Source organism: Pan troglodytes, chromosome 15 (assembly GCF_028858775.2).
Source record: "Pan troglodytes isolate AG18354 chromosome 15, NHGRI_mPanTro3-v2.0_pri, whole genome shotgun sequence".
NCBI lineage: Eukaryota > Metazoa > Chordata > Mammalia > Primates > Hominidae > Pan > Pan troglodytes.
The window spans coordinates 78,464,486-78,490,964 of NC_072413.2; the positions used below are offsets into that span (position 1 = coordinate 78,464,486).

The 26,479-nt window shown below is 37.3% G+C and overlaps 1 protein-coding gene across 27 annotated transcripts in view; it reads right to left on the reverse strand.

The window, feature by feature from the left end:
- CEP128 (centrosomal protein 128) overlaps positions 1 to 26,479 on the reverse strand; it is a 484,430-nt gene that overhangs the window by 26,245 nt on the left and 431,706 nt on the right. For 23 of the 27 annotated variants that reach the window (XR_010151258.1, XR_010151252.1, XR_010151254.1 and 20 more), the window contains 2 exons: positions 25,552 to 25,665; positions 3,600 to 3,708 (listed from right to left, as the gene is read on the reverse strand). Coding sequence is in view for 18 of the 27 variants with exons in the window: in XM_063793855.1 (XP_063649925.1) it covers positions 3,600 to 3,708; positions 25,552 to 25,665 (223 nt within the window). In the remaining 9 variants the exon portion in view is untranslated. Of the gene's footprint in view, positions 1 to 3,599; positions 3,709 to 25,551; positions 25,666 to 25,852; positions 25,946 to 26,479 lie in introns of all 27 variants that reach the window. The other 4 variants (XR_010151259.1, XR_010151253.1, XR_010151255.1 and 1 more) reach the window with 1 other exon arrangement.

Consider the following 26,479-nt stretch of genomic DNA (forward strand, 5'->3'; position numbering starts at 1 on the left):
TCTTTATCTACGAATGAAGGATTTTTCAACAACAACATTGGATTTTGGAGGATAATTGTTCAATGACTTCAGAGAGAAAATCATTTTCAACTAGAATTTTATATAATGGAATAAATCTACTTTTAGAAGTACAAACACTAAAAATATTTACCTCCTTTTCTTTCTTTCTTTTCTTTTTCTTTTTCTTTTTTTGTAATGGAGTCTTGCTCTGTCACCCAGGCTGGAGTGCAGTGGCGTGATCTTGGCTCACTGCAACCTCCGCCTCCCGGGTTCAAGCGATTCTTTTGCCTCAGCCTCCCGGGTAGCTGGGACTACAGGCACCCACCACCACGCCCGGCTTATTTTTTGTGTTTTTAGTAGAGATGGGGTTTCACCGTGTTAGCCAGGATGGTCTCGATCTCCAGACCTCGCGATCCGCCCACCTCGGCCTCCCACCTCCTTTTCTTTGATGTGCTCTTGAGGTAGGAGGTGGGACTAGACTCCAAAGGCAGGGCTTCGACACCTGCCCAAATTGAGGACTAGCTAAAACGGGTCTCAAGCAGAAGCACCTCTCCATAAGACACGTCCACAAGTGTGCCTGTCAGTTTATCATTGCCACGGCAACACGACACACCTGTCGTCATTTTCCTGGCGAAAACCCAACAACCTGGAAGTTACCACCCTCATCCCAGAAATTTCTGCATAAGCTGCTCTTTAATTTGCATATAATTAAAAGTGGTTACAACTGTGAGTGCAGAACTGCTTCTGAGCTGCTGCTCTGGGCACACTGCCTATGGGGTAGGCCTGTTTTGCAAGGAGCAGGACCTCTGCTGCTGCTGTACACTGCCGCTTCAATAAAAACTGCTGCTAACACCACCGGCTTGCCCTTGAATTCTTCCCTGGGTGAAGCCAAGGACTAAGCCTCAATTTGGGGGCTTGCTTGTCCTGCATCACTCTCATAAAAGAAAAGAGTGAAACAAGAAAGAGGAAGGTATAGGATCTGGGCGCACGGGCATCAATATAGGAAAAGAGTGAGGGACAATCTCAGGATGGCCGCTGTGCAGTGGGTGTTTGTTGGGTGGGCCTGGCCACTCCTGGCCTCTTGTTCTGTTTTCTCTGTTCTCTCAAGACTCACATGAATCATCTATTGCCCCTCCTGAATTGCTTTTCTAAAAATTTTATCTTTTCTCTCTATTGTCTCATTCTCTTTTTCTTCTCCTTTCTTTGTGGTTATTTCACATTGTTTTCCACCTTTCTGGTTTTCTTTTCTCTTTATGGCAATCATATTTTAAAATTCTGACACCGCTTAGTCTGTGTCCCTTTTTCATAGTATTTTGCTCTTGTTAAATTTAGTGGATTTAATATTTTCTCTTATCTCTCAAAGGGTATTAATGATATTCTTTAAAACATCCTCTGTTCCCTGTATTACTCATTTGCCGTAAGTTCTGTTTTCCTCTTTGTTGGTCTCGGCATCTCTTCTTTTTAATTCTTCAATTTAAAGGGAGATTAAAGAAAAATTACAGGACAATTTCTGTAACTGAGCTGAAATTTTGCTACAAAAAATGAAGTATTCAGGGTAATCCTAATGTTTCTCACTGCTAATGTGCCCCATTATTAAAAACAGAAAACTTAAGGCTTATCAGAAAAGCAAATAAGAATGTTTTCTAGAAATAATTATAATTCAACTACTTGAAAGTAATTAATCATAAGGTAGCTATGATTAAATTTTTTAAAGTATTTTTGAAAATATGGGGATAGGTCTGGGAAGAAAATCATAAAACAAACTTGTACACGAGAAGAATAGTAAAACATAAGACTATGGATTAATCAATTAATTAATTTACTAATTAATTAAACTAATGAAGAGTTTTACTTTTTAGGTTAAATTTTTCAGTTAGATTTTACAATATAAACTATAATAAATGTTTTCTTTTTCAAATTATGCTCTTGATGATATTTTTTCCTATTTAACTTTATTTCCTTTTCAGCCAGTGTATATCTATAGAAACCTATAGTTGCTTGTGAGAAATATATCTTAGAGAAATGACCACAATTGGTCATGAAATGCTAGTGTCGAAACCTAAATACAGGTTCTTTCACTGCCTATCATAGTACTAAATACAATTCCAAAAATCTTGATGTTTTCCATTTAATGTCTTCTAACCACTTCCCTCTAGGTGCCTTTCTAGGAAGGCTTATGAAGGTCATAATGGCAAAAGTAACAGCAGTATAACAAAGACCTCTGTTTTCACATCATGGTGCTGTTTATCTCCAGGCTCTTGAATGTCTGACTAATTGGGACACTGTGATGTTTCATGGTGTGAAGTCCCTACTTCCACCTCCATGCTTGTTTATATTAGAAGGACTTGGAGAAAGTTTTCCATTGCTAAATATGAAAGAAAAAAAATTTGGCCTATGTGTATATCAAATTCTGAGGTGCCATAACCAACTTGAGGTCCATATTGAAGGGTGGTTCTTGGCTTATGTAGATACAAAATCACTTGGGAAAATGATTAGGACAGGAAGACAAAATGCTCAGCATTTAGACTAAAATAATCATGAAATAATGAAAAACCACACCACTTATCAGAAATCGATAAATATTTATTCAACGAATCCATGAATATAAACCAGCAAAAATAAGAGTTATCACCTTTGGATTTGACCTACTTCCTAGTGGCTTATTTTGGTATTTTATTTTACAGCAATATAGCTATTTTAAGTGACAGAATTATCAAATTTAATGTATAACCCTACAGGCCCATGGTAAACTGAAGAGCAAAATTACTACCTAAATAAAAATCCATTAAATAACATTTGGATCCCAATAGTTTAGATAAATGCGGACTTAACAAAAACAACTTATATGTATATTAATTGAATATTAGTTGAGTATTTACTATTTGCCAACTACTATATAGAGTGCCAAGGAAACAGTGGTGAACAAAACAGGCACTCCTCCTATCCTCAAGATATAAAGAAAAATTGTAGCACACTGTGGGTGCTCATAACAGAGACTACACTTCAAACTGTGAAGCTTCTTTAAGGAAATTACATATAAGCTGAAACTTGAAGACCACATATAGGAAGGAAGGGAGACGGCAGGGATAGATCGTGGCAGATGGCATTTTGGGCCAATGGACTCATACCTTGTTGATATTGATGATGACATTTATCAAGATTTACGAAATATTCACAGAGTGAAATCTAGCAGTAATAGTATTCTTACTCTTTGTACAAGATTACATATTTCTCAACATTTATATGCAAAGAACTTCAATTTTTTGATAATTTGAATTTTATTATAAAATAACGTTCTTTACTCATTCATCCATAGTTACTGGCAATCTCCAAACGAAAAATTTGCCTAATTAAGATTTTTACCTTGGGTGGTTATTTAAGTTATTCTGAGAAGCGTAAAGTCTAAAAAGGAGGGATTCTACATATTTTTAGCAAACTGTGTACTATTATGAATATCCTTGAACATTTTTTGTATGATTCATGAGGATTTTCTCAGACTTATGAATATTACTATCATGTACTGGCCTTAAACTAATTTTCCCATGTGTTGCATTTTCTTAAATCTAATTTAAAAATGGGTACAAGACTTCATTACTTACAGTTCATGTATGAAAATCTTGGACTAGACAGGAAGCGACTGTGATCCTGCCAAGAGGATGAGTGATCTAACCCATGAGTGTGGGAACCTTCCAGAAAGGTTCTGTCACCCTAAGGAAAAAAAAGGCACAGCATTTCAATGATTACACAAGGTATGGACCAAGACTCATTTAAATGTACTGAAGCTGAAATTAAATCTTAATATACAAGCTATGTTGTACATGCACAATTTAATATAATTATAATCACTGTAAAAATAAAATATGTGCATGTTAAGGATAACTTGGAAAAAAGAAGAAATCACCCATTGCTATAGCAACATGACATATTTCTTTCCAGTCTTTTTCCCCCATGAATAGAATTTATAAAACTTTGTGTTTAACTTAAACTTATGCTATAAACATTTTTGAAGTCATTATTTATCCTAACCTTTAGCTTATGAGTTACTCTTATACTATCTAGTGGATATACTATGTTTTACTCAGCCATATTTTATTGGCATTTAGGTGGCTTCCAATGTTTTACTCATATACATAACACTGTGAGAAATATCTTTAAACATATAACCTTTTCCATATTTAGGACTATTCCTTATGACAAATTCTTATGAAAAAATACTGGGTCAATAAAAATAATTGGATGTTTTAAAATACATTTAGCTAGACTGCTTTCTAGATTATATTCATCTTCTCACTCATTTAATAAATATTTACTAAATGAAAATGAACCCAGAAAAGGTCCTTCTCCTCATGTATTATATGAATGTGTCCTTCTCCACTTCTTTCAGCTATAACTTTAAATAATTTTACTAATAAAATAGATTTAAAATACATGTTTAATATACTTTCCTTTAATAAACAGTAAAACTGCACTTTCTTCCCATGAACGCTTCCTACTTATTTGCTGTACGTGTGTTTTTTTTCCTTCTTTCACTCATTCATTCATTCATTCACAATAATTTATTGGGCACCTACTATGTGCTAGGCTAAGAGAAAGCAAGACATTGGGGTATACAGTCAGAAAGCCTTCAGGCTTGCAGAAGAGAAAGGTATTAAACAAATAAATGATATAATAAAAACTATAAGTGCTATAAAAACAGGTAATAACAGGAAGAACCAAGTTTAGATTTAGGATTCAGATAAGACCCCTCTGGGAGGTGACAGTTAAGGCAATATTTGAATGTTGAATATGAATCCACGAAATCAGCCAGGTGAAAATGTATTGGTGGGGCATGAGAAAGCGGAAGGTGAGGAGAAGGATCAGGGAGGGCAGTCAGGGAATGATGTTCCAGACTCAAGTAAGTGTGGAGGTGAGAAAGAGTTTGGTGTGTCTGAAGAACTGGAGGAAGACCCCACAGCTTAGGTACACTGAGCCTGGGGGAAGCGATTACAGTGAGGTCCAGGGCCATGCTCAGGATTTGAAACTCTTTTTTTTTTTTTTTTTTTTTTTTTTTTTTAAGTACAATCAGAAGGCAATCAGGAGTTTAAAGGAGAAGGATGACAAGCTTTATTTTATTTTTTTTTCAAAGATTACTTGGGCCTCTGTTTGGAGAATGAATTGAAGCAGCACAGGATTGAAGGATGAATATCAGTTAAGACCATAACTGAGGATAACAGCAGGGTTCTAGGGAGATGAAAGAATCAAGAAATGTTGGCAAAAATTCCATATCTGTGGGTTAGGTGGCCCAGAAAGATTTCTCAAAATATGGTCCCAACATGGAGTAAGGCCTCGTGTAACATGACCATCTGATGAATTAGCCATCCTTCTCTATACCAAGTACCGACTTTATATTTTATTTCTGTGTCACATACAATGTACGTAAGTGCAAAAGAAAGGGCAAACATTTTAAAAATATTTTCAACAGCTCCATATATTTTGAGCCAAAGGCACGAACATAATCCTCAGGTGGTTCAAGATCATTAGCCTTCATGTTCCAAAGGGAGATGATATAGTTAGGGTATTTTCCCATGCCCCAATCTCATGTTGAAGTGTACTCCCCAGTGTTGGAGATGGGGCCTGCTGGGAGGTGGATGGGTCATGGAGGCGGATCCCTCATGGCTTGGTGCCGTCCTTGCAATAGTGAGGGAGCAACCAGGGAGATCTGGTTGTTTAAGTGTGTGGCACCTCCCCTCACCTCTTGCTGCTGCTTTTGCCATGTGAAGTGCCTGTGCCCGCTTCACCTTCTGCCATGAGTAAAAGTTCCCTGAGGCCTCCCCAAAGCCAAGCAGATGCCGGTACCATGCCTGTACAGCCTGCAGAACCGTGAGCCAATTTCTTTGTAAATTACCCAGGCTCAGGTATTTCTTTACAGCAACACAAGATCAGACTAATACAGGAGGTTAGCTAGATTTAAGATGAAGATCCTGAAGTTTTTAACCAAGGGATTTTCAATTTTCACTAATTATGGGAATTTCATAAGAAACTCGAAGTCATTCACTGCAGGATCTCTGGAAAGGAAAGGATATACATTATGCCCCAAATGTATTCCAACAACTACTTTAGAATGAGCTGACATTGGGCAACTAGAGGCAGGTAAACTAGCTACTGTAGGTTCAGATGTGACATACTACAGGTGTGGCTGAAATTGCAAGATGTATAGATGAAGAAGAGGGTTATGAATTCAACCAATGCTAGAAATCTCCACTGAATCATGGTTTTGATATAAATCATGGTTTTGAAAGAGAAAAGCATAATAAATGGTTTCCCTCTAAAAGATGCTTTGATGATTATAGGCCAATAAGGGGAAAGCAAACACACACTTTTACTCACTAACGCCACAACTGAGAAAGACAGTGAGAGGACAGGAGTAGAGACACAGGTTTGAGTATCTTGTTGAAACAGATGGTGTAATGGTGGCCTCAAAATGCGCCTACCAGAGGAAGGATGAATTAAACAAAGATATTTAAATACTATTCATTCTTCCTAAAAGGCATGGTTTTAAATTTCTAAAAAAAAATTCAACTGGTATCAAAGCATTGGTTATATATTTTCTATTTAGGGAAAAATAATAATTTAATTTTTTTTGTTTGTTTTTGAGACAGAGTCTCGCTCTGTTGCCCAGGCTGGAGGGCAGTGGCACGATCTTGGCTCACTGCAACCTCTGCCTCCCAGGTTCAAGCAATCCTCCTGCCTCAGCCCCCGCTAGTAGCTGGGATTACAGGCATGTGCCACCACGCCTGGCTAATTTTTGTATTTTTAGTAGAGACGGGGTTTCGCCACGTTGACCAGGCTGGTCTCGAACTCCCGACCTCAGGTGATCCACCTGCCTTGGCCCCCCAAAGTGCTGAGATTACAGGCGTGAGCCACCGCGCCTGGCCTAATTTAAATTTTTAATGATGAAGCCAGTTACTTGGCATATGACAGTCAAAATATGGCACTGACATATTTCATTCTAGCAAATTTAAAAACTATGGAAAAATTCAGGAGAAAAATTATTCAAACATTTTAAAATAAAAACTTATTAGCAAAATTTAAGGATACATTTTCCCAGGTCTTACTTATAAATATCTGTTTGTATGGAGATCACCTTCATTGATGATTTTGTTTCCTATTTTTTCATGGGAATTTTCTCTATCATGATCATCATTATCATTATCAGGGTTATATAGTATTTTATTTTACTAATTTCCTACTGTTCAAAATTTACAATTGATTCCAGTATTCTCTGTTATAAATAATCATTTGATAAACATCTTGGTACAAAAACTTTTGTCCATATTTTTATGTATTTAACATAAATTCCTAGAATTGAAATTACTGAATGATACATTTAAAGGCTTTTTAAAATATCATTTTCATTTCAGTTGAAAAATTTACTGGTAGAGTAGTAATTCATAACATTTACTAAACATATGTTGTTAAAAATTATTTAAAAACTTTTTATGGGTACAGCACAGGTGTATACATTTATGGAGTACATGAGGTATTTTGATACAGGCATAGAGAGTGCAATAATCCTGTATTAGTCTGATTTCACACCGTGATAAAGAACTACTGGAGACTGGGTAGTTTATGAAGAAAAAGGGTTTAATTGACTCACTGTTCCGGACGGCTGGGGAGGTGTCAGAAAACTTACAATCATGGCGGAAGGAGAAGGGGAAGTAAGGACCTACTTCACATGGCACCAGGAGAGAGCGAGCATGGGAAACTGCCACTTTGAAAACCATCAGATCTTGTGAGAACTCCCTCACTATCACAAGAACAGCATGGGGAAAACAACCCCCATGATCCAATGACCTCCCATTTGGTCCCCGTATACCTAGAAGTGGGATACCTAGCTGGATCATATGGTAGTTCTATTTTTAGTTTTTTGAAACTCCTCCATACTGTTCTCTACAGTGGCTGTACTAATACACATTCCAACCAACAGTGTATGGGGGTTCCCCTTTCTCCACATCCTTGCTAGCATTTGTTATTGCCTGTCTTTTGGGTTAAAAGCCACTTTAACTGAGGTGAGATGATATCTCAGAGTTGTGATTTACATTTCTCAATGATCTTGAGCCCATTTCCTACACCTGTTTGCCATTTGTATATCTTCTTTTGAGAAATGACTATCCAGATCTTTTACCTGTTTTAAAATCAAATTATTAGATTTTTTTCCCTATGGAGTTGTTTGAGTTCCTTATGTACTACAGTTATTAATCCCTTATTAGATGGATAGTTTGCAAAAATTTTCCCCCATTCTGTGGGTTGTCTTTTCATGTGGCTGATTGTTTTCTTTAATGTGCAGAATCTTTTTAACTTTATGTGATCCCAGCTCTCCAGCTTTGGTTGCCTGTACTTCTGGGGTATTCCTCAAAGTCTTTGCACAATCCAATATCCTGGAGAGTTTCTTTTTTCTTAAAGTAGTTTCATAATTTGAGGTCATCTATGTCTTTAATCCATTTTGATTTGAATTTTATATATGATAAGAGGTATACATTCTAGTTTCATTTTTCTGCATATGAATATCCAGTTTTTACAGTAATATTTATCAAAGAGACTGTCTTTTCCCCAATGTATGTTCTTGGAAACTGTCAAAAATAAGTTCACTGTAAATGTACAGATTTTTTTCTGGGCTCTCTATTCTGTTCCATTGGTCTATGTGTCTGTTTTTATGCCAGCAACATGCTCTTTTGGTTACCATAGCTCTGTAGTCAGGTAATTTGAAGTCAAGTAATGTGATTCCTCCAGCTTGGTTCTTTTTGCTCAGGATGGCTTTGGCTATTCTGGGTCTTGTGGTTCCATAAAAATTTTTGGATAGTTTTTTCTATTTCCATGAAGAATGTCATTGATCTTTTCATAGGAATTGCACTGAATTTGTAGATTGCTTTGGGTAGTATGGACATTTTAACAATATTCTTACAATCCATGACCATAAAATATCTTTCCATTTTTTTGTGTGTGTCCTCTTCAATTTCTTATATCAATGTTTTATAGTTTTCATTGTAGAGATCTTTCACTTCTTTGGTTATGTCTATTCCTAGGTATCTTCTTTGCGGGTATTGTAAATAGGATTCCTTTTTTTGATTTCTTTTTCACATCGTCCACTGTTGGCATATAAAAATGCTACTCATTTTTGTATGTAGATTTTGTATCCTTCAAATTTACTGAATTGGTTTATCAGTTCTAACAGCTTCTCAGTACAAGTAGAAGATCATATCATCAGCAAACAAGAATAATTGACTTCTTCCTTTCCAATTTGGATGCCCCTTATTTCTTTCTCTTCTCTGATTGCTCTAACTAGGACTTCCAAGGCTATGTTTAATAGCTAGTGAAAGCGGGCATCCTTGTCTTGTTACAGATCTTAGAGGAAGGGTTTTCAGTTGTTCCTCATTCAGTATGATACTAGCTGTGGGCCTGTCATATATAACTTTTATGGTGTTGAGATATGTTCCTTTTAAAATCCCTCTAAAACCTGAGTTTTTTGAGGGTTTTTTTTTTATCATGAAGGATGTTTATCAAATGCTTTTTCAATATCAATTGAAATGATCATATGGATTTTGTCCTTCATTCTATTGGTATGATGTATGACACTGGTGGATGTGTGTATGTTAAACCATGTTTGCATCCCTGGGCTATTATGAATAATCTTTTTAATAGATTATTGAATTTGGTTTGCTGGTATTTTGTTGAAGATTTTTTTCATCAATGTTCATCAGAGATATTGGCCCGTGGGTTTTTTTTTTCCTTTTTTTTTAATGTGTCTTCTTCTGGATTTGGTATCAGGGTAATACTGGCCTCATAGAATGAGTTTGGAAGTATTCCCTCCTCCTCTATTCTTTGAAATAGGTTGAGTAAGATTGGTATTAGTTCTTTAAGTGTTTGATAGAATTCAGCAGTGAAGCCATCAGGTCCCAGGCTTTTCTTTGCTGGGAACGTTTTTATTATGGCTTCGATCTCATTACTTGTTATTGGCCTATTCAGGTTTTGGATTATTTTCCATGGTTCAATCTTAGTAGGTTGTATGTGTCTAGAATGTATCCATTTTATCTAAGCTTTCCTATTTATTGGCATATAATTACTCATTGAAGTCTCTGATGATCCTCTCTGCAGTATCAGGTGTAAATTAGCCTCCATTTTCCTCTCAGATTTTATTTATTTGGGTCTTTTCTCTGTTTTTCTTATTCTGGGTAAAGGTTTGTCAATTTCATCTTTTCAAAACAACAACTTTTTGTTTAGTTGATATTTTGTATTTTTTTCATTTCACTTTCATTTATATCTACTCTGATCTTCATTATTTTTCTTCTACTAATTTTGAGTTTAGTTTTCTCTTGCTTTCTGTTTCTTTAAGATGCATCACTCAGTTTTTTATTTGAAGTTCTTCTGCTTTTTTGATGTAGGCATTTATTGCTATAAACTTTCCTCTTCGTACTGCTTTTGCTGTACCCCAGAGGTTTTGATATGCTATGCTTCCATTTTCATTTGTTTCAAGTAATTTTTAAATTTCTCTTAGTTTCTTTACTGATCCACTGGTCATTCAAGAGCATACTGTTTAATTTCCATGTGTTTGTATAGCTTCCAAATTGATTTCTAGTTTTATTCCCTTGCAGTCAGAGAAGATACTTGGTTTTTCAATTTTTTTGAATTTTTAAAGAACTGTTTTGTGCCAAAACATATGGTCTATCCTTGTCAATGATCCATGTGCTGAGGAGAAGAATGTCTTCTGCAACCACTGGATGAAATGTTCTGTACATATCTATTAGGTTCATCTGGTCTATACTACAGATTAACTCTTATGCTTCTTTGTTGATTTTCTATTTAGACAATCTGTCCAAAGCTGAAAGTGGGCTGTTGAAGTCTTCAGCTTTTATTGTATTGGTATCTTTCTCTCTCTTTAGCTCCGATAATATTGGCTTTATATATCTGGGTAATCCAGTGTTGGGTGCATATATTTTTACAATTGTTATATCCTCTTCCTGAATGCACCCCTTTATCATTATATGATAACCTTGTCTTTTATAGATTTTTGTTTAGAGATCTATTTTTTCTGATATAAGTATAGCTACTCCTGCTGTTTTGGGTTTCTGTTTGCATGAAGTATCTTTTTCCATCCCTTTATTTTTAGTCTACATATGTCTTTATAGGTGAAGTGTGTTTCTTGTAGGCAACAGACCATTGGGTCTTGTTTCCTTTTTCAATCCATTCAGTCATTCTGTGTCTTCTGATTGGAGAATTTAGTCTATTTACATTCACTGTTATTATTGATAAGCAAGAACTTACTCCTGTCATTTTGTTATTCATTTTATGTTTGTTTCCTGGTCTTCTTCTTCCTTTCTGTCTTCCTTTTTGTAAAACTCTGGTAGTATGTTTTAATTTCTTGCTTTGTATTTTTTGTGTATCTGTTGTAGGTTTTTTGATTTAAGGTTATCATGAGGTTTGCAAATAACATAACATGTTATTTTAAACTAATGATAACACTTCAAGAACAAGCAAACTAACAAACAAGCAAAGAGAAAACTAATAAAAACACTTTAACTTCACCCCTCCCACTTTTAAATTTTTGTTGTCTCTATTTTTATCTTACGCCATTTATGTCCTGAAAAGATGTATTTATTTTTATTTTTGATTGGCTTATCTTTTAGTCTTTCTACTGAAGGTATGAGTGCTTTATACACTGTAATTACAGTGTTATAATGTTCAGATTTTTCTGTGTACTTACCATTACCAGTGAGTTTTGTACCTTCAGATGATATGGTATTGCTTGTTAATATCCTTTTACGTCAGATTGAAGGACTCCCATTAGCATTTGTTATAGGACAGGTCTAGTGTTGATAAATACCCTCAGCTTTTGTTTGTCTGGGAAAGTCTTCATTTCCCCTTCACATTTGAAGGATATTTTTCCAGGATATACTACTGTAGCATAAAAGTTGTATTCCTTCAGCAATTTAAATATGTCATGCCTGCCTCTCCTGGCCTGCAAGATTTCCACTGAAAAGTCTGCTGACAGATGTATGGGAGCTCTTTGAATGTTATTTGTTTATTTAATCTTGTTGCTTTTAATTTTTTTTCCTGATACTTGACCTTTGGGAGTTATATGTTTTGAGGTAGTCTTATTTGGGTTAAATTTACTTGGTGTTCTATAACCTTCCTGTACTTAAATATTTATATCTTTTGGTAGTTTTGGAAAGTTCTCTGTTATTATTTCTTTGAAAGACTTTCTACTCTAATCTCTCTCTCTCTAGCTCCTCTTTAAGGCCAAAAACTCTTGTGTCTGTCCTTTTGAGGAGAAGACTAAGCTCTCTTTTTTAATCTTGCCCAAATTCCTGTCTAAGGGGTCTGGAGAGTTGTGCCCTACAAACTATACATTCTCATCAGATGGGTTTTATTTAATTCTATATATCGTGACTTACTTTCCAATCTGACTCTGGCATAACACTACAATACAAGGAAGAAAATCAAAATATTTTACCCCAAAACATGTTTTTCTGCCATATCTTGAAATGGCCCTGCAAAGCCATCCTTTGTGTGGGAAAATCTGCGTCTGTGAAGAATCTCTATTAACATAGCTAGATCTTTTTCTTCCAGGCCCTCCCAATCCTGAAGAGATTAACTAAAAGCCTAGTACCTTTTAACGATCTGAATAGGAAATACTTGTCATCTATTGTCTCTAAGGGCAGCCACTATAAGACTTCAAAAAGACCTTGGTCTCCACAATCTTTTATCTTTACCTGAATATTTCCTTTCTATTGATCCCAAGTCTTTAGATAAACTCAATCAATTGTCAACCAGAAAATGTTTAAATTTACCTATAGCCTGGAAGCCCCTGCTTTGAGTTGTCCCACCTTTCTGAACCAAACCAATGTATTTGATTGATGTCTCATGCCTCCCTAAAATACATATACCAAGCTGTACCCCAACCACCTTAGGCATATGTTCTGAGGACCCTCCTAAGGGCTGTGTCATGGGCCACGGCCACTCATATTTGGCTCAGAATAAATCTCTTCAAATATTTTACAAAGTCTGACTCTTTTCATCAACAGAGGCTATTTTCTAGATCTTATAGGTGTACTTCATTATTTTTTTTGTCTCCTCTGACTGTATATTTTCAAATAGCCTGTCTTTAAACCCACTAATTGTATCTTCTGCTTAAGCAATTCTGCTTTTGAGTCACTCTGATGCATTCTTCAGTATGTCAATTAAATTTTTTAGCTCCAAAATTTCTGCTTGATTTTTTAATATTATTTCAATCTCTTTGTTAAGTTTATCTAATAGGATTCTAAATTCCTTCTCTGTGTTATCTTGAATTTTGTGGTGCTATTTAAACAGCTATTTTGAATTCTCTGAAAGGTCACGTATTTTTGTCACTCCAGTATTGGTCCCTGGTGTGTTATTTAGTTTGTCTGGTGAGGGCATATTTTCATGGACGGTTCTGATGCTGGGGGATATTTGTCGATGTCTGAGCCCTGAAGAGTTGGGTACTTATTGTAGTCTCGGCAGTTTAGGCTTGTTTGGATCCATCCTTTCTGAGAAGGGTTTCCAAGTATTCAAAGGGAATTGAGTGTTGTGATCTAAGTCTTTGGTCCCTGCAGCCATGTCTGCATTAAAGGGCACCTGAAACCCAGTATCACTGTGACTCTTGCAGACTCATAGAGGTATTGCCTGGTGGTCTTGAATAAGATCCATGAGAATTCCCTGGGTTACCAGGCGGAGTCTCTTTTTCTCTTCCCCTAATTTCTGCCAAATGAATGAAATCTCTCTCTCCATGATAAGCTGCCTGGAGATGAGGGAAGGGTGATAGAAACATCCCTGTGATCATCACCACTGGGACTCTGCTGGGTCCATGATGACTAATGCCTGGCTGCTGGTCATGTTCACTCAAGGCCTGTAGCTTCTTCAGTTAGCAGGTGGTGAATCCAGCCATGCTTGTGGCCTTTCCTTCAGAGTGGTGAGCTCTGCCCCAGCCCAGGGCAGATCCAGAAATGCCATCCAGGAGCCAGGGCCCAGAGTTGGAAACTTTATGAATCTACTTGGTGCTCTGTTCTACTGAGGCTGAGCTGACACATAAGCCACAAGACAAAGTTCTCCCTACTTTTCACTCTCCTTTCCTCATGCAGAAAGAGTCTCTCTCTGTGACCACCATAGCCCCAGGCCCATGATGAGTACTGCCTGACTACTACCGATGTTCACTCAAACAACTGTCAACCAGATAATGTTGAGGGCTCTTCATTCAGGTTGCGGTGAATGCTGCCAGGCCTGGGCCTCTCCCTTCAGGGCAACAGGCTCCTACCTGGTCTAGGACTGGCACAGAAATGTTGTCCAGAAGCCAAGATCTGGAATCAGGGTCCCCACTGTGCCTGAGCTGTTGCCCAAGCTGCAAGACAAAGTCCCCTTTACTCTTCTCTTTCCTTTCCTCAAGCAGGAAAAGTCTTTCCCTGTGACACCTACAGCTGAGAATGTGCTAGGTCACACCTGAAGCTAGCACAGGCCTGGGTCTTACCTAAGACCCATGGCGAGTACTGCCTGGGTACCACTTACGTTTTTTCTTTCTGAGATGGAGTTTCGCTTTTGTTGCCCAAGCTGGAGTGCAATGGTGCGACTGCGGCTCACTGCAACTACCAGCTCCCGGGTTCAAGCAATTCTGCCTCAGCCTCCTGAGTAGCTGTGATTACAGGTGCACACCACCACACCTGGTTAACTTTTTTGTATTTTTAGTAGAAACAGCGTTTCATCATGTTAGCCAGGCTGGTCTTGAATTCCTGACCTCAGGTGATTTGCACACCTCAGCCTCCCAAAGTGCTGGGATTACAGTGTGCAAGACCTATGGGCTCTTTAGTCAGCAGGTGATAAATCTTGTCATGACTGGGTCCTTCCTTCAACAAAGCGGGTTCTCTTCTGACCCAGGATCTGTCTAGAAATGTTATCTGGGAGCTATGTCATGGAATGAGGGCTTCAGGACTCTGCCTGGTGCCCTATTCTACTATGGCTAAGCTGGTATCCAAGTTGCAAAACAAAGTCCTCTTTACTCTCCTCCTTTCCCCAACTAAATCTGAAGGAAGGAGTGTCTCCTGGAGCTGTGAGCTGTATTGCCTCAGTTGGGGGAAAGGTGATGCTAGCACTCCCTTGACAGCCCTGGCTGTTGTCTTACTAGGTCACTCCAATGGCTCCAAGTCCAGCATAGTACCAGGCTTGTCCTTGTGGGCTAAACTGCCTCTCAAGTTTATTGAGGATCCCAGAGTGCTTTAGTCCATGGTGATGGGTCTAGCTAGAATTCAGATTCCAACTATCAGGATGCATGATTCCCTTCTGGCTAGTGCTTGTCTAAATGCTCCCTCCATGGGCATGACTAAATTCTGCCTTGTGTTGCTTTCCACTGTGACAGGGTAGCACTGAGTTCCCATGCAAAGTTCCACAATCACTGTTCTCTCTCCCCCCAAAACACACAGATTCTCTCTCCCACCACATGGCTGCTGCCAGAAGTTGGGGGAGGAGTGGGGCAATTTAAGATAGTCTTTCCTACCCTCTTCAGTGCCTTTTTCCTTGATATGATGTTAGAACCAGGTACTGTGATTGCTCACCTTAATTTTGATTCATATAGGAGTGCTTTTTTGTCTTGATAGTTAGTTGTTCAATTTGGTTTTCCTGAGAGACAGGGGGACAATTGCTGGAGGGTTCTATTTGACCATCTTGCTCTGCCTCCTCCCCCTAATTATTCTTTTAATATCATTAGGAGCTGTAGTAATGTTCTTTCATTCCTAATATTGGCCATTTGTATCTTCTCCTTTTTTTTTTTTCCTAATCAGTCTGGCAAGAGGTTTTTAATTCTTATTGGTTTTTTCAAAGAACCTGCTTTTAGGTAATTTATTTATTTTTTTAATTTCATTGATCTTAAATTTACTATATCCTTGCTTTGACTTACTTTGGGTTTAATTTGCTCTTGGTCTTCTACTTTTCTACAATGGAAGCATAGACTATTGATTTGAAACATTTTTTCTTTTGTAATATACCCATTTCATGTTACAGATCTCCCTCTGAGCACTTTTTAGATGATCTCACAAATTTGCATAAATTCTGTATTAATTTTTATATAGGTAAAATATTTTCTAATTTTTCTTTTGATTTATTTCTTGACATACCCATGGATTATTTGAAGTATCATGTTTAACTTCTAAATATTTGGGAAATTTTTAGGTATCTTTCTGTTATTAATTTCTAATTTCATTCTGTTGTGGATAGACAACATATAATTTCAATCATTTTAACTTTACTGAAATTTGTTTTATTGTTACTGGGGGTCCTTGTTCTTAGAGCTCCCAAGATGGCGGCAAGCCTCTTGTTCTCTGACCTGGGGTTCTTGGCCTCACGGATTCCAAGGAATGGAATCTTGGGCCATGCAGTGAGTGTTATAGCTCTACTAGAAGTCGTGGGTCATGGAAGAGAACCGTGGAACCCAGCAACTAGTGTTCAGCTTGATTAGGATGAACCTGGGCACTGAGCCGTGCAGGAACAATGGCGAGCCTTTATCCCGACTGGGAGTGGCAATGGGCGCCTCGCTGGATCAGGAGGAGCACAGTGGACACCCTGCCAGATCCAGAGGGGTGGAAGTCAGTGGCAGGTCTGTGAGGGCAGCAAACAGCAGTGGTGGACGGTGAGCGAAAGCTCAGCTCGAGCCATAACAAACACGGACCAGAAGGGCGTGCAGTTGCAAGATTTAATAGAGTGAAAACAGAACTCCCATACAATGGGAGGGGACCCAAAGGGGATTGCCGTTGCCATCTAGAATGCCTGGGTTTATATCCTGATCATTGTCCCTCCCTCTGTGCTCTCAGGTGATAGACGATTGACTATTTCTTTACTTCCTGCTTTTAGCCTAATTGGTATTTTAGTGAGCTCTCTTTACTACCTGATTTGTCGGGTGTGAGCTAAGTTGCAAGCCCCGTATTTAAAGGTGGATGCGGTCACCTTCCCAGCTAGGCTTAGGGATTCTTGGTCACCCTAGGAAATCCAGCTAGCCCTGTCTCTTATTATGACTCAGAATATAGTCTACCTTGGGAAATATTCAATGTGTACATGAAAAATATGTGTAATTAGCTGTTGTTGGGGAAGTATTCTATAAACGTCAATTAAATTTACTTGGTTAGTAGTATCGTTCAAGTTTTCTGTATCTTTACTGACTTTCTGCCTACTGTTTTATGAATTGCTGAAAAAGGAATGTTGAAATCTCCAACTGTAATTATGGATTTGTCTATTTTTCCTTACAATTCTACCAGTTTTTTCTTCATATATTTTGACACTGTTAATAGGTGAACACACATTTATGACTGTTATTCCTTCCCTTTACAATTGTTGACTTATTCATGATTCAACCACTCACATTTATTTCTTTCACTTTTGGAAAATGAGGAGGTTTAACTCTATTATATCTTTAAGTTCTAATATAAGTCTTCAAAATATTGTCAGAATTTATTATGTTACCTTGAAACAAAACTAGCCAAGTTAACCCTAAAAGACTACCCTAAAATAAAAATATTTCAAAATGCTTTGAACAATCAACATAACAGAATATGAAAAAAATAATGTCATCTCCTCTAATTCTATACTGAGAATTAATTTGTGGAACTTCTATAAAAGTAAATTTTATAAGGTGACCATAAAATGAATGTTTGCAATTCCTAGCTATCTTTGCACCAAAAGCTTAAGTATTAAAAAGGAAATATTTGTTAAAAAGGAACATTCTTTGCAATTCTAATAATCCCAGCTTTTGCTTCTTACCAATTCTTACACACTTAGCACAAGGACCTATTTTCATTGCTGTCCTAAGTCTCAACAAGCTAGTTAGCCAGAATTCTCTGCAAAAGTTCCACTGGGTGAAGGGACTTGCATTTTCTAATATTTTTCCTGGGCTTCTTCCACTTCTCTTTCATAACCCACATTGTAATTGGTTTTTAAAAAGCTGTTCCAACCTGACTAAATGTCTTTGCTAAACTGATCTCTAATGATGAATATTTAATGATACCCACCAAGTATTTTTCTCTCTGGAATATTATAAGTTCAAAGTGTATGAGACAAATGATACATTTAATTTTTTAAAATTTTAATTTGTCCAGCCCTTCCCCTGGAGAGAAGGAACAAACACGTATGTATTTCAGATTCCCTGGCAAAATATTTTCCTGAATTTGTCTCTAGCCTAATAATGCACTGTCCCTCCATTTCTGCCCTATTCTGAATTCCCAATTCTCTATCAGTGCTCAAGAAAACTTAATCTCTTCCTCAGTAAACTACTTTATTCCTATCTGAAAGTTTAATCTGGGCAGATGTTTTACTTAAAGTCTGCCCTCCATGTCTCCATCTGTGTGGCTGCTATTTTACATTTTTAACCTCCAAGAGGGTGAGGCTATGATTGTCTCCATCTACCCATCTTTCCATCTACTCATTTTTCCATCTACCCATCCAAATACTCCACAATTTAGCACTGTGCCATCTACACTAAAGAACTCAATAAATGGTCATATGATGATCATTTCTTGACCAAAGTGCAGAAATTAAAGTTTGCTGTGGTAGAAGCTGGGAAACAGGAGATTACTGTTCTCACATTCTCAGTTTCTTGATGTAAAAAAATTATGGGGCTGCACCAGATCATCTCTAAGTCCTCTCAGCACTAACATTTTATGATTCTAATCTATCCAGACAGAAACAGTGAACAACCAGTACTTCTAACTATGCAAACTATGCAAATTTACCATTGGGAATCCAAATTGATAGAACAATATTAAAAACCCAAAGCAGGCCAGACTCAGTGGCTCACACCTGTAATCCCAGCACTTTCAGAGGTGGAAGCTCGTGGATCGCCTGAGGTCAGGGGTTGGAGACCAGCCTGGCCAACATGGTGAAACCCCATCTCCACTAAAAATACAAAAATTAGCCAGGCATAGTGGCGCATGCCTGTGATCCCAGCTACTTGGGAGGCTGAGGCAGGAGACTTGCTTGAACCCAGGAGGCAGAGGTTGCAGTGAGCTGAGACTGTGCCACTGCACTCCAGCCTGGGTGACAGAGCGAGATTCCATCTACAAAAACAAACAAACAAACAAACAAACAAACAAAAAAACCAACATTCATTTACCCTATTAACAGATTTATGAAAATACTATTCTAGATAAATCCATTTGAATCTCTTTGACTAGTTTTCATAATAGGACTAATAGCTAATTGATATTTTATTGTATAAAATTATATATTCCTAGTGTGTCAATAAAGAAAAGATTTTACTCAATTTTTTTTTTCTTTTTACTTACTTCAGACTTGGCTTCACATGACTTTAATCCATTTTCAGAAACCAAATCCACTCATAGTAGATAAAAATTTGCCATAAACAAGCATACTCAAAAAAATGTGCCATTGACATAAGAAATAAAGGCAGGGATGCAAAGATGTTTTTAATGATGGTTCATAGGAATCAGTGCTTAGTTTCTTAAAGTGACTTTATTTATTTATTTATTTATTTATTTTTTGAGATGGAGTCTCGCTCTGTCACCCAGGCTGGAGTGCAGTGGCACGATCTCGGCTCACTGCAAGCTCTGCCTCCCAGGTTCACCCCATTCTCCTGCCTCAGCCTCCCAAGTAGTTAGGATTACAGGTGCCCGCCACCACGCCCAGCTAATTTTTTTTTTTTTTTTGTAATTTTCGTACAGAAAGGGTTTCACCATGTTAGCCAGGATGGTCTCGATCTCCTGACCTCATGATCCACCCACCTCAGCCTCCCGAAGTGCTGGGATTACAGGCATGAGCCACCACACCCGGCCTTAAAGTGACTATTTTAAAGGAAACAATCATTGTTTGGATGAATATATTATGATGTTTGTTAAAAACTAATAAATTTAATTGGTATTTCTTTTGTTTTTAGTACCTAGAATTTTGAATTAGAGATTACTAAAAATGGCTTCTATAGCTAAATTTCTTCACAATCTTTCTTTTCTTAATATTCTTATTGAGTAAATTATTTGGAAGGGTAAAAGCATGTGGCTTGCTGAGGGAATTGGGTTTGATAAAGTGCAGCTGTAATAGGTTAAAATATTAATTATACTCATCGAAGTACCCAGGTTGATTTCTGAATAAGCACTTTAGATCCATTACAATTTTCAGATTTTATAACAAAGAAAAAAATACCAATTCAACTGGTAACCTTTCGTTTAATTTTTGAAGAGCAGGATGAAACTGACTAGTTAAATATGGCTTGCAGGTTAGTCTTGATCACTTCAAGAGAATAAACATATCTTCATATTTCAGCATGATTTGATTGCCTGTAAGGTTTTAAATGTGTCATGTAAACATTACTGGAAAAATAGCAATTAAATTTTTGTTAGAATTTTAGAAAGGCTGAAACTAGAAAATGATTTTTTAAGAAGGTTTTAAAATCACCAGTTTAACATGTATTGTACCCTCACTGTGTGTTCTGGAGTCAAGGCAGTGCTTGCCTTCAAAAGCCCATACAATCTAGTAGAAGAGCATTTCCCAAACATCAGTGTTCACCTATAGTTTTACTACTGTTTTCTCTTACATTTACTTGTTAACCTTGCACTCTAAATCTCTGTATAGGAGAGGCTTAAAAGATGGAGAGAAGCACAGAGCTGTATTTGCATATTAGTTTACATATGACTTCTTATCAAAGCATGGAGTAGTTATTATAAATGAGACAATTGGAGTATTGTAGAGTTAAAGCTCTCTCAAATCCTCCCACGGTTGCCACTACTATTCCTAAGCAATATCTGTAAAAATCAACGTAATAATCCATTAGTGATATATATTTACAGTCATTAAAATAAAAATGTTTATGCATCACCTACAAACTTGAATTGTACCAGGAATTATACACAGCATGCTTTAGAAGCTACTGTTGTAGAAGATTTAAGATATGTACAGAAATAGCTGACTTGAGAAAGTGCTAACAGCCATTAATTGCTGTGAGCAAGGTATAAACAAATCACAAAGATTCAATGAGAGAGAAATGAGTTCAAGGAACAAAACATGTACTTATATCATACACATGCTTACATTGAACAAATATGACAGGGCTTTGGCAAACTCTGCTTCTGCAGACTCTGCTGAAAGCCATTATTAATGCTTCCTCACCTACCTCATCTTATCCCGTAAAACATCTGTTTGTTTAAAAAGAAACTGTGTACTAACTCTTCAACTACAAGTTAAAAATCATGACTTTTCTTTCAAGGGGAAGAAGGATGGGGAATAAACATGCCTTCTGCAATTTTACTAAAAAATTCCAATGTTAATTAAAACCATATATTTAGTATGGGTAAAGGTAATAAATGGGGATGTCTTGGACAAAACCATGCTCCTCTGTGAATTCAAATTAGCAATGCTGTGTTACTGGCTGACTTTTGAACATTCTGTTCTATTTGAAACAGCTGAGACAGGAAGGAAGCCTGTATGTCCTACAGAAACCCAATTAGGCTTGATGAAAGAGAGGCCATGAAATGCTTCTCTTGTCTACCAAGACAGAGAAAATGTTGTGTTAGATTCAGCTTTGAAATGAATTCTAAATATAAGCTTTTAGATCAGGCGTTGTCCAGTTAGCTTGGTCAACTTAAGACTATATTACATTATGCTCTCACAATTGTGGATGTTGGTCCTGCTCAAAATCTTGACAGGCTCCTAGAAAGCTGATCCTTTTTGTCCTGGTGATTGCCACAGGAATAAACAGAGGAGATGGCTCTAGCCTTGGATTGATTGAAAGAGAACCTGACTTGCTCGCTTCCTGCTAACCCTTCCCTACACCAGCAGTGTGGTCATGTTGGATGTTTCAGTGCCTTCTTACAACAGCAACAACATAAGGGAAGCCAGCTGCCAACATGGTCTGCTATTCCAACAGTTATTTGTCTGTCAACAGTAATACAGTCAGAATCTACAACTGAAATTCTAATAGTGATCCTCTCCCAAATTGAGATGTGGATAAATGTTTTCTTGTGCTTTGTCCTTACAAACCTGTTTTCAAAAGGCTCTTCAGCATCTTTCTTTCCTCTGAACCCCCAATGCAGTTTATTGGGGCCACTTTTTTGGGGCCACCTTTACAGCATTTAGCCCTTTTCATTTTTGTACCACAGTAATTTGTATGAAGGATTTAAATTCCTAAGGGTTGGTAATGTTTTTTCTTATGATGCCATTCTCCTGAGCTCCTAGCACAGTGCCTTGGTTTGCATTAGAAATCCAATAAATGTTTGATTAATGCTGTGTTTAGAAAAACAACAACAAAAACATGAACATCCTCCAACTACAACAAAAAAGGCAGATATTTTTGTTTCATTTTGTTCACTGATGTGAGTCCCATGCACCTAGAAAGTTCCTGGCACACAGCTGACACTCAATAAATATTTGTTGAATGAATAAGTATTATGACTTTCCAAAGAGCTTGGAGAGTATCTATTTGATTGGCAAATACAGAAAAGGAAACATGTCATATAATGTGTAAAGGAAGAAGTAGATTAGTAATTTCTTCTTCCTCTAGACCAGAGGTTGGAAAACTTTTTCTATAGAGGGCCAGATGGTAAATACTTTAGTCTTTGTGGGCCATATGGTTTCTGTAGCAACTATTCAACTCTACTGTTCAGTGCAAAAGCAGCCAAAGACAATATGTGAATAAATGAGTGTGGTTGTATTCCAATAAAACTTTATTTACGAAAACAGTTGGCAGGCAAGATTGGACCCATAAGCAGTTTGCCAACCTCTGCTCTAGAGCACCTGTGTCTGTTAGAAGGTAACTAGGTAACTATTCTCTCCTTTAATACCATGCTTTCTGCATCTTTATACATTTGTTCCCCAACCCCACACCCACGGGTACTGTGTTTTGCAACACGGTAGCTGTACAGTACGTTTGTTGCATTAAACTGAGTCTTACACTGATTTCCTGGAACTGTAGTTTTCAGTAGAACCAGTGAACTCAAGTCCCTGTAATTTGCCTTTTCTTTGAATTCTGTCTTAGCAAAGGTGGGTAAAGTTAATAGCTACTGAAATAATGTCTTCTGAAACTGATGGAGTAAGGGGCACATTCTCTCTTGAGTTCCTATTTCTCTTATCTGAAGCATTTTCTTCAGGATGTCAGTGACGTATCAGAGCTGGCTCTTCTGATTATCCATGAAGACAAGAAATGACTAACACAACTTTCTCACTACTCATTTAAGCTCACTCTTCTTTTAAAGCTGCCTCCTCTCTCAGTCTTTTGTAAAAAACTTATTTTCATGAAAGGAATATGAGAAAACGACCATTGGTATCTACAATTGGCAAAAATGTGTTCCTACATTTTCCTCTCCAATGACTACCAAAAATGTTATATTCCTGTGAGTTTTATGTTAAATAACTATGTTATTTCAGAACAGGAATCTGTGACATATGGTGATAGTCCATAAATGCATTGCTAAAATGTATCTGTTTTAAAATATTTAAGTAGTATTAATGTGGAACAACACCATCATAAAGTGTGTTCTGCAGCTCTATTCTATACTTGCACTATCTACTTGCAAAATTTTCAAATTTGTTTTTCATTTTGCTAAGTGCTGGCCCCTCTTATGAACTAGGCCTGATTCCCTCTTCAGCTGCAAATGTAATTTTAAACAGAACTCCGATGAGATTACTTGCTGAACATGTTAAACATTCATAGCTTTGCCATATGCTGTTATGGAAATTGCATTGATTTATAGCAATTTGGGTGCCACTAGATAGCACTGATTCACCTGATACCAACTCTAAGTGTATTGGGAAATAATGTTTTAAATGTTTCATTTGCATCTAGACCTCTGTTGAACTAAGAGGCATGTACTATGTTTATGTATTTTTGGAGAACACTAATTTTTACACATTGAAAATTATTCCTGCATTTGGTGACTTCCAGAAAAAATTAGGTATATAAGGTCTAACTTTATACTGTAATGGCACAGTGGTCAATGACATAAATTACTAAAGCCAGGCAGACTTAGGTTTTCATCCCGATTCAACCATTTAATTATTACTCTACAGCCTTGCTTTCTTCAATGGCATAAGAAGGAAAATAATCACGCCTGTCTGAGAGGATTTCTGTGAATATTAAATATGATAAGGGATATAAGGCATGTAACACCTACAAAAAGAAATGTCTTGTGGTTTGTTCTAAAATATGCTCAATAATCATTAGCTCTCATAGCCTAAACTTTGTATTTCTGTATAGGTTAGTGGCACTCCTTTAAATGGGGCAGAAATGCTTGAGTTTGTAGGACCTGACTGGGAATGTTGGAAGATGATTTAGGGAACTTAAAAATTGCCGTACGAGACAAGGTCACTACTATAGTGAATATACGGATCTATTAAAAACAAAGGTAAGAAGGAACAAAGTCACAGGATGCTCTCTTCACAGTAAGGGTATCAATAACCTGTCCTCATTGTGTTAATTTTTATTTGGAAGGGAGGAAGTATAATACTCATTTTAAGCATGCTAAGAAGGAGTTATGCAAATGAACACTGTCTTTATATCCACTGAGCATTCTATCCAATTACATTCAGAGGAGGAAGGACACTTCTTAGAATTAATTATATTTCACTGTAATAAGTGAATATATACAGTGTAATGAATATTCATACATATTCAAGTTTGTAAGAATATAAAAAAGCCAGAAAACCTTTAGCTTTTTTTTTAATTGACTTGGAGTGCACATTTGAATATAGATGGACTCTCTCTGGGTCAGCATTCTCAACAGGGGGCATCTTTGCCCTCCAGGGGACATTTGACAATGTCAGGAGACATTTTTCGATGTTACAACTTGAGATGGGAGATGTTACTGGCATCTAGTGCGTACATTTTAGGGATGCAACGAAATATACTGCAATGCATAAGACTACCTCTACCACAATGAATTAACTGGCCCCAAATATCAAGAATGCCAAGGCTGAGAAACTCTGCTCTAAACTGAGAGCTGCCCAAGGTCAAATGGATTTAAAATCACCCAGATCCCACATGGATATTGGGTAGGCTCTAGAGAATGTATGCTTTTCGTTAATATGGTTAAGTCTTCCCAGTGTCCTGTGCTGGCTCCACAGTAATAAACCAAAAGCTGAAGTATTAATATGGAGTTCATATCCCCTCTAGAAGAAAATGACTAGAATTCCAAAGTACAATATATTATCTGACCTACTGCAGACTTCAGTGTGGAGAGCAGCTAGACTTATACATAGAAGAAGGTGACCATCACACTAAGATTTTGACCAACCAAGTGACCAGGGGTTTCTTGGCTCTTAAGCAGTACCAGCTTCCGTAAACAAGTAACATATCAAGCAGTGATGGCATAGACTTAAGGCTTACTTCCCAGACAAAATGTGATAGGCACAAACTCTGGATTTTTTTCCTCCACTTCCACAGAACTGAAAGTCTATTTAATATGTCAAGGAAAATATTTTCTTTCACAAGTGCCCTTACACAAACACTGCAGAGGCTGCTTAAGAGGTTGTAGCCTTAAACATGGATACTACTTAAAGACTAAAAAAGTATATAAAGAAAATTACTTTGAAACTTTTGGTTCTGTACTTGGTGTCATCTTGGTGATGCTGAAGAGAATTTCTGTGAACCCTGTATTTGCAATATCTTCCAACAGTTCTCTCAGATGAACTGCAGGAATCCTGGAAAAAAAAAAAAAGCAAAGGGTCTGAACTGGTAGATGAAAGAAAATCAGTGCTTGAAATTAGAGTAAGAAAGAGTCTATATGTAGATAAAAATGAAAATAAATAATTACAAAAATTTAGAGATATATAGGAGAATCACAGGCCACCATAGAGAAAGAAGAAGGCTACACACAGTGGCTCAAACCTGTAATCCCAGCACTTTAGGAGGCCAAGGTGGGAGGATAGCTCTAGTCCAGGAGTTCGAGACCAGCCTGGGCAACATGGTGAAACCTCACCTCTACAAAAAAATACAAAAACTAGTCAGATTTGGTGGTGCATGGCTGTAGTCCCAGCTACTCAGGAGGCTGAGGTGGGAGAATGAGGATTGCTTGAGCCCAGGAGGCAGAGGTTGCAGTGAGATTGTGCTACTGCACTACAGCCTGGGTGAAAGAGCAAGGCTCTGTGTAAAAAAAAAAAAAAAGAAAAGAAAAGAAAAAGAAGAAAATTGTCACTGTGGATAAAACCATAAAAATACAATGCATCCTACAGTGGTTACCTGAATTCTTTTAACAACTAGTCCCTATGCCCTACAGTGACTACAGTGACTGACGCCCTTTAGAACAAGGTTCGAGTAGCAATGAACTGTCCAAAGATGTCACTAATGACACATGCCACATTTGGATGCTGTGTACTATCACTTGCATTGGTACTTAGCATCAATATATTCTTGTTTTAAAAAACTGCTACCTGTAAAACTAGAGCCCTTTTACTTCACTTATCCATAAACAACATCCCACCTTTTAACTATTATGTCACATAGATTTTTAAACTG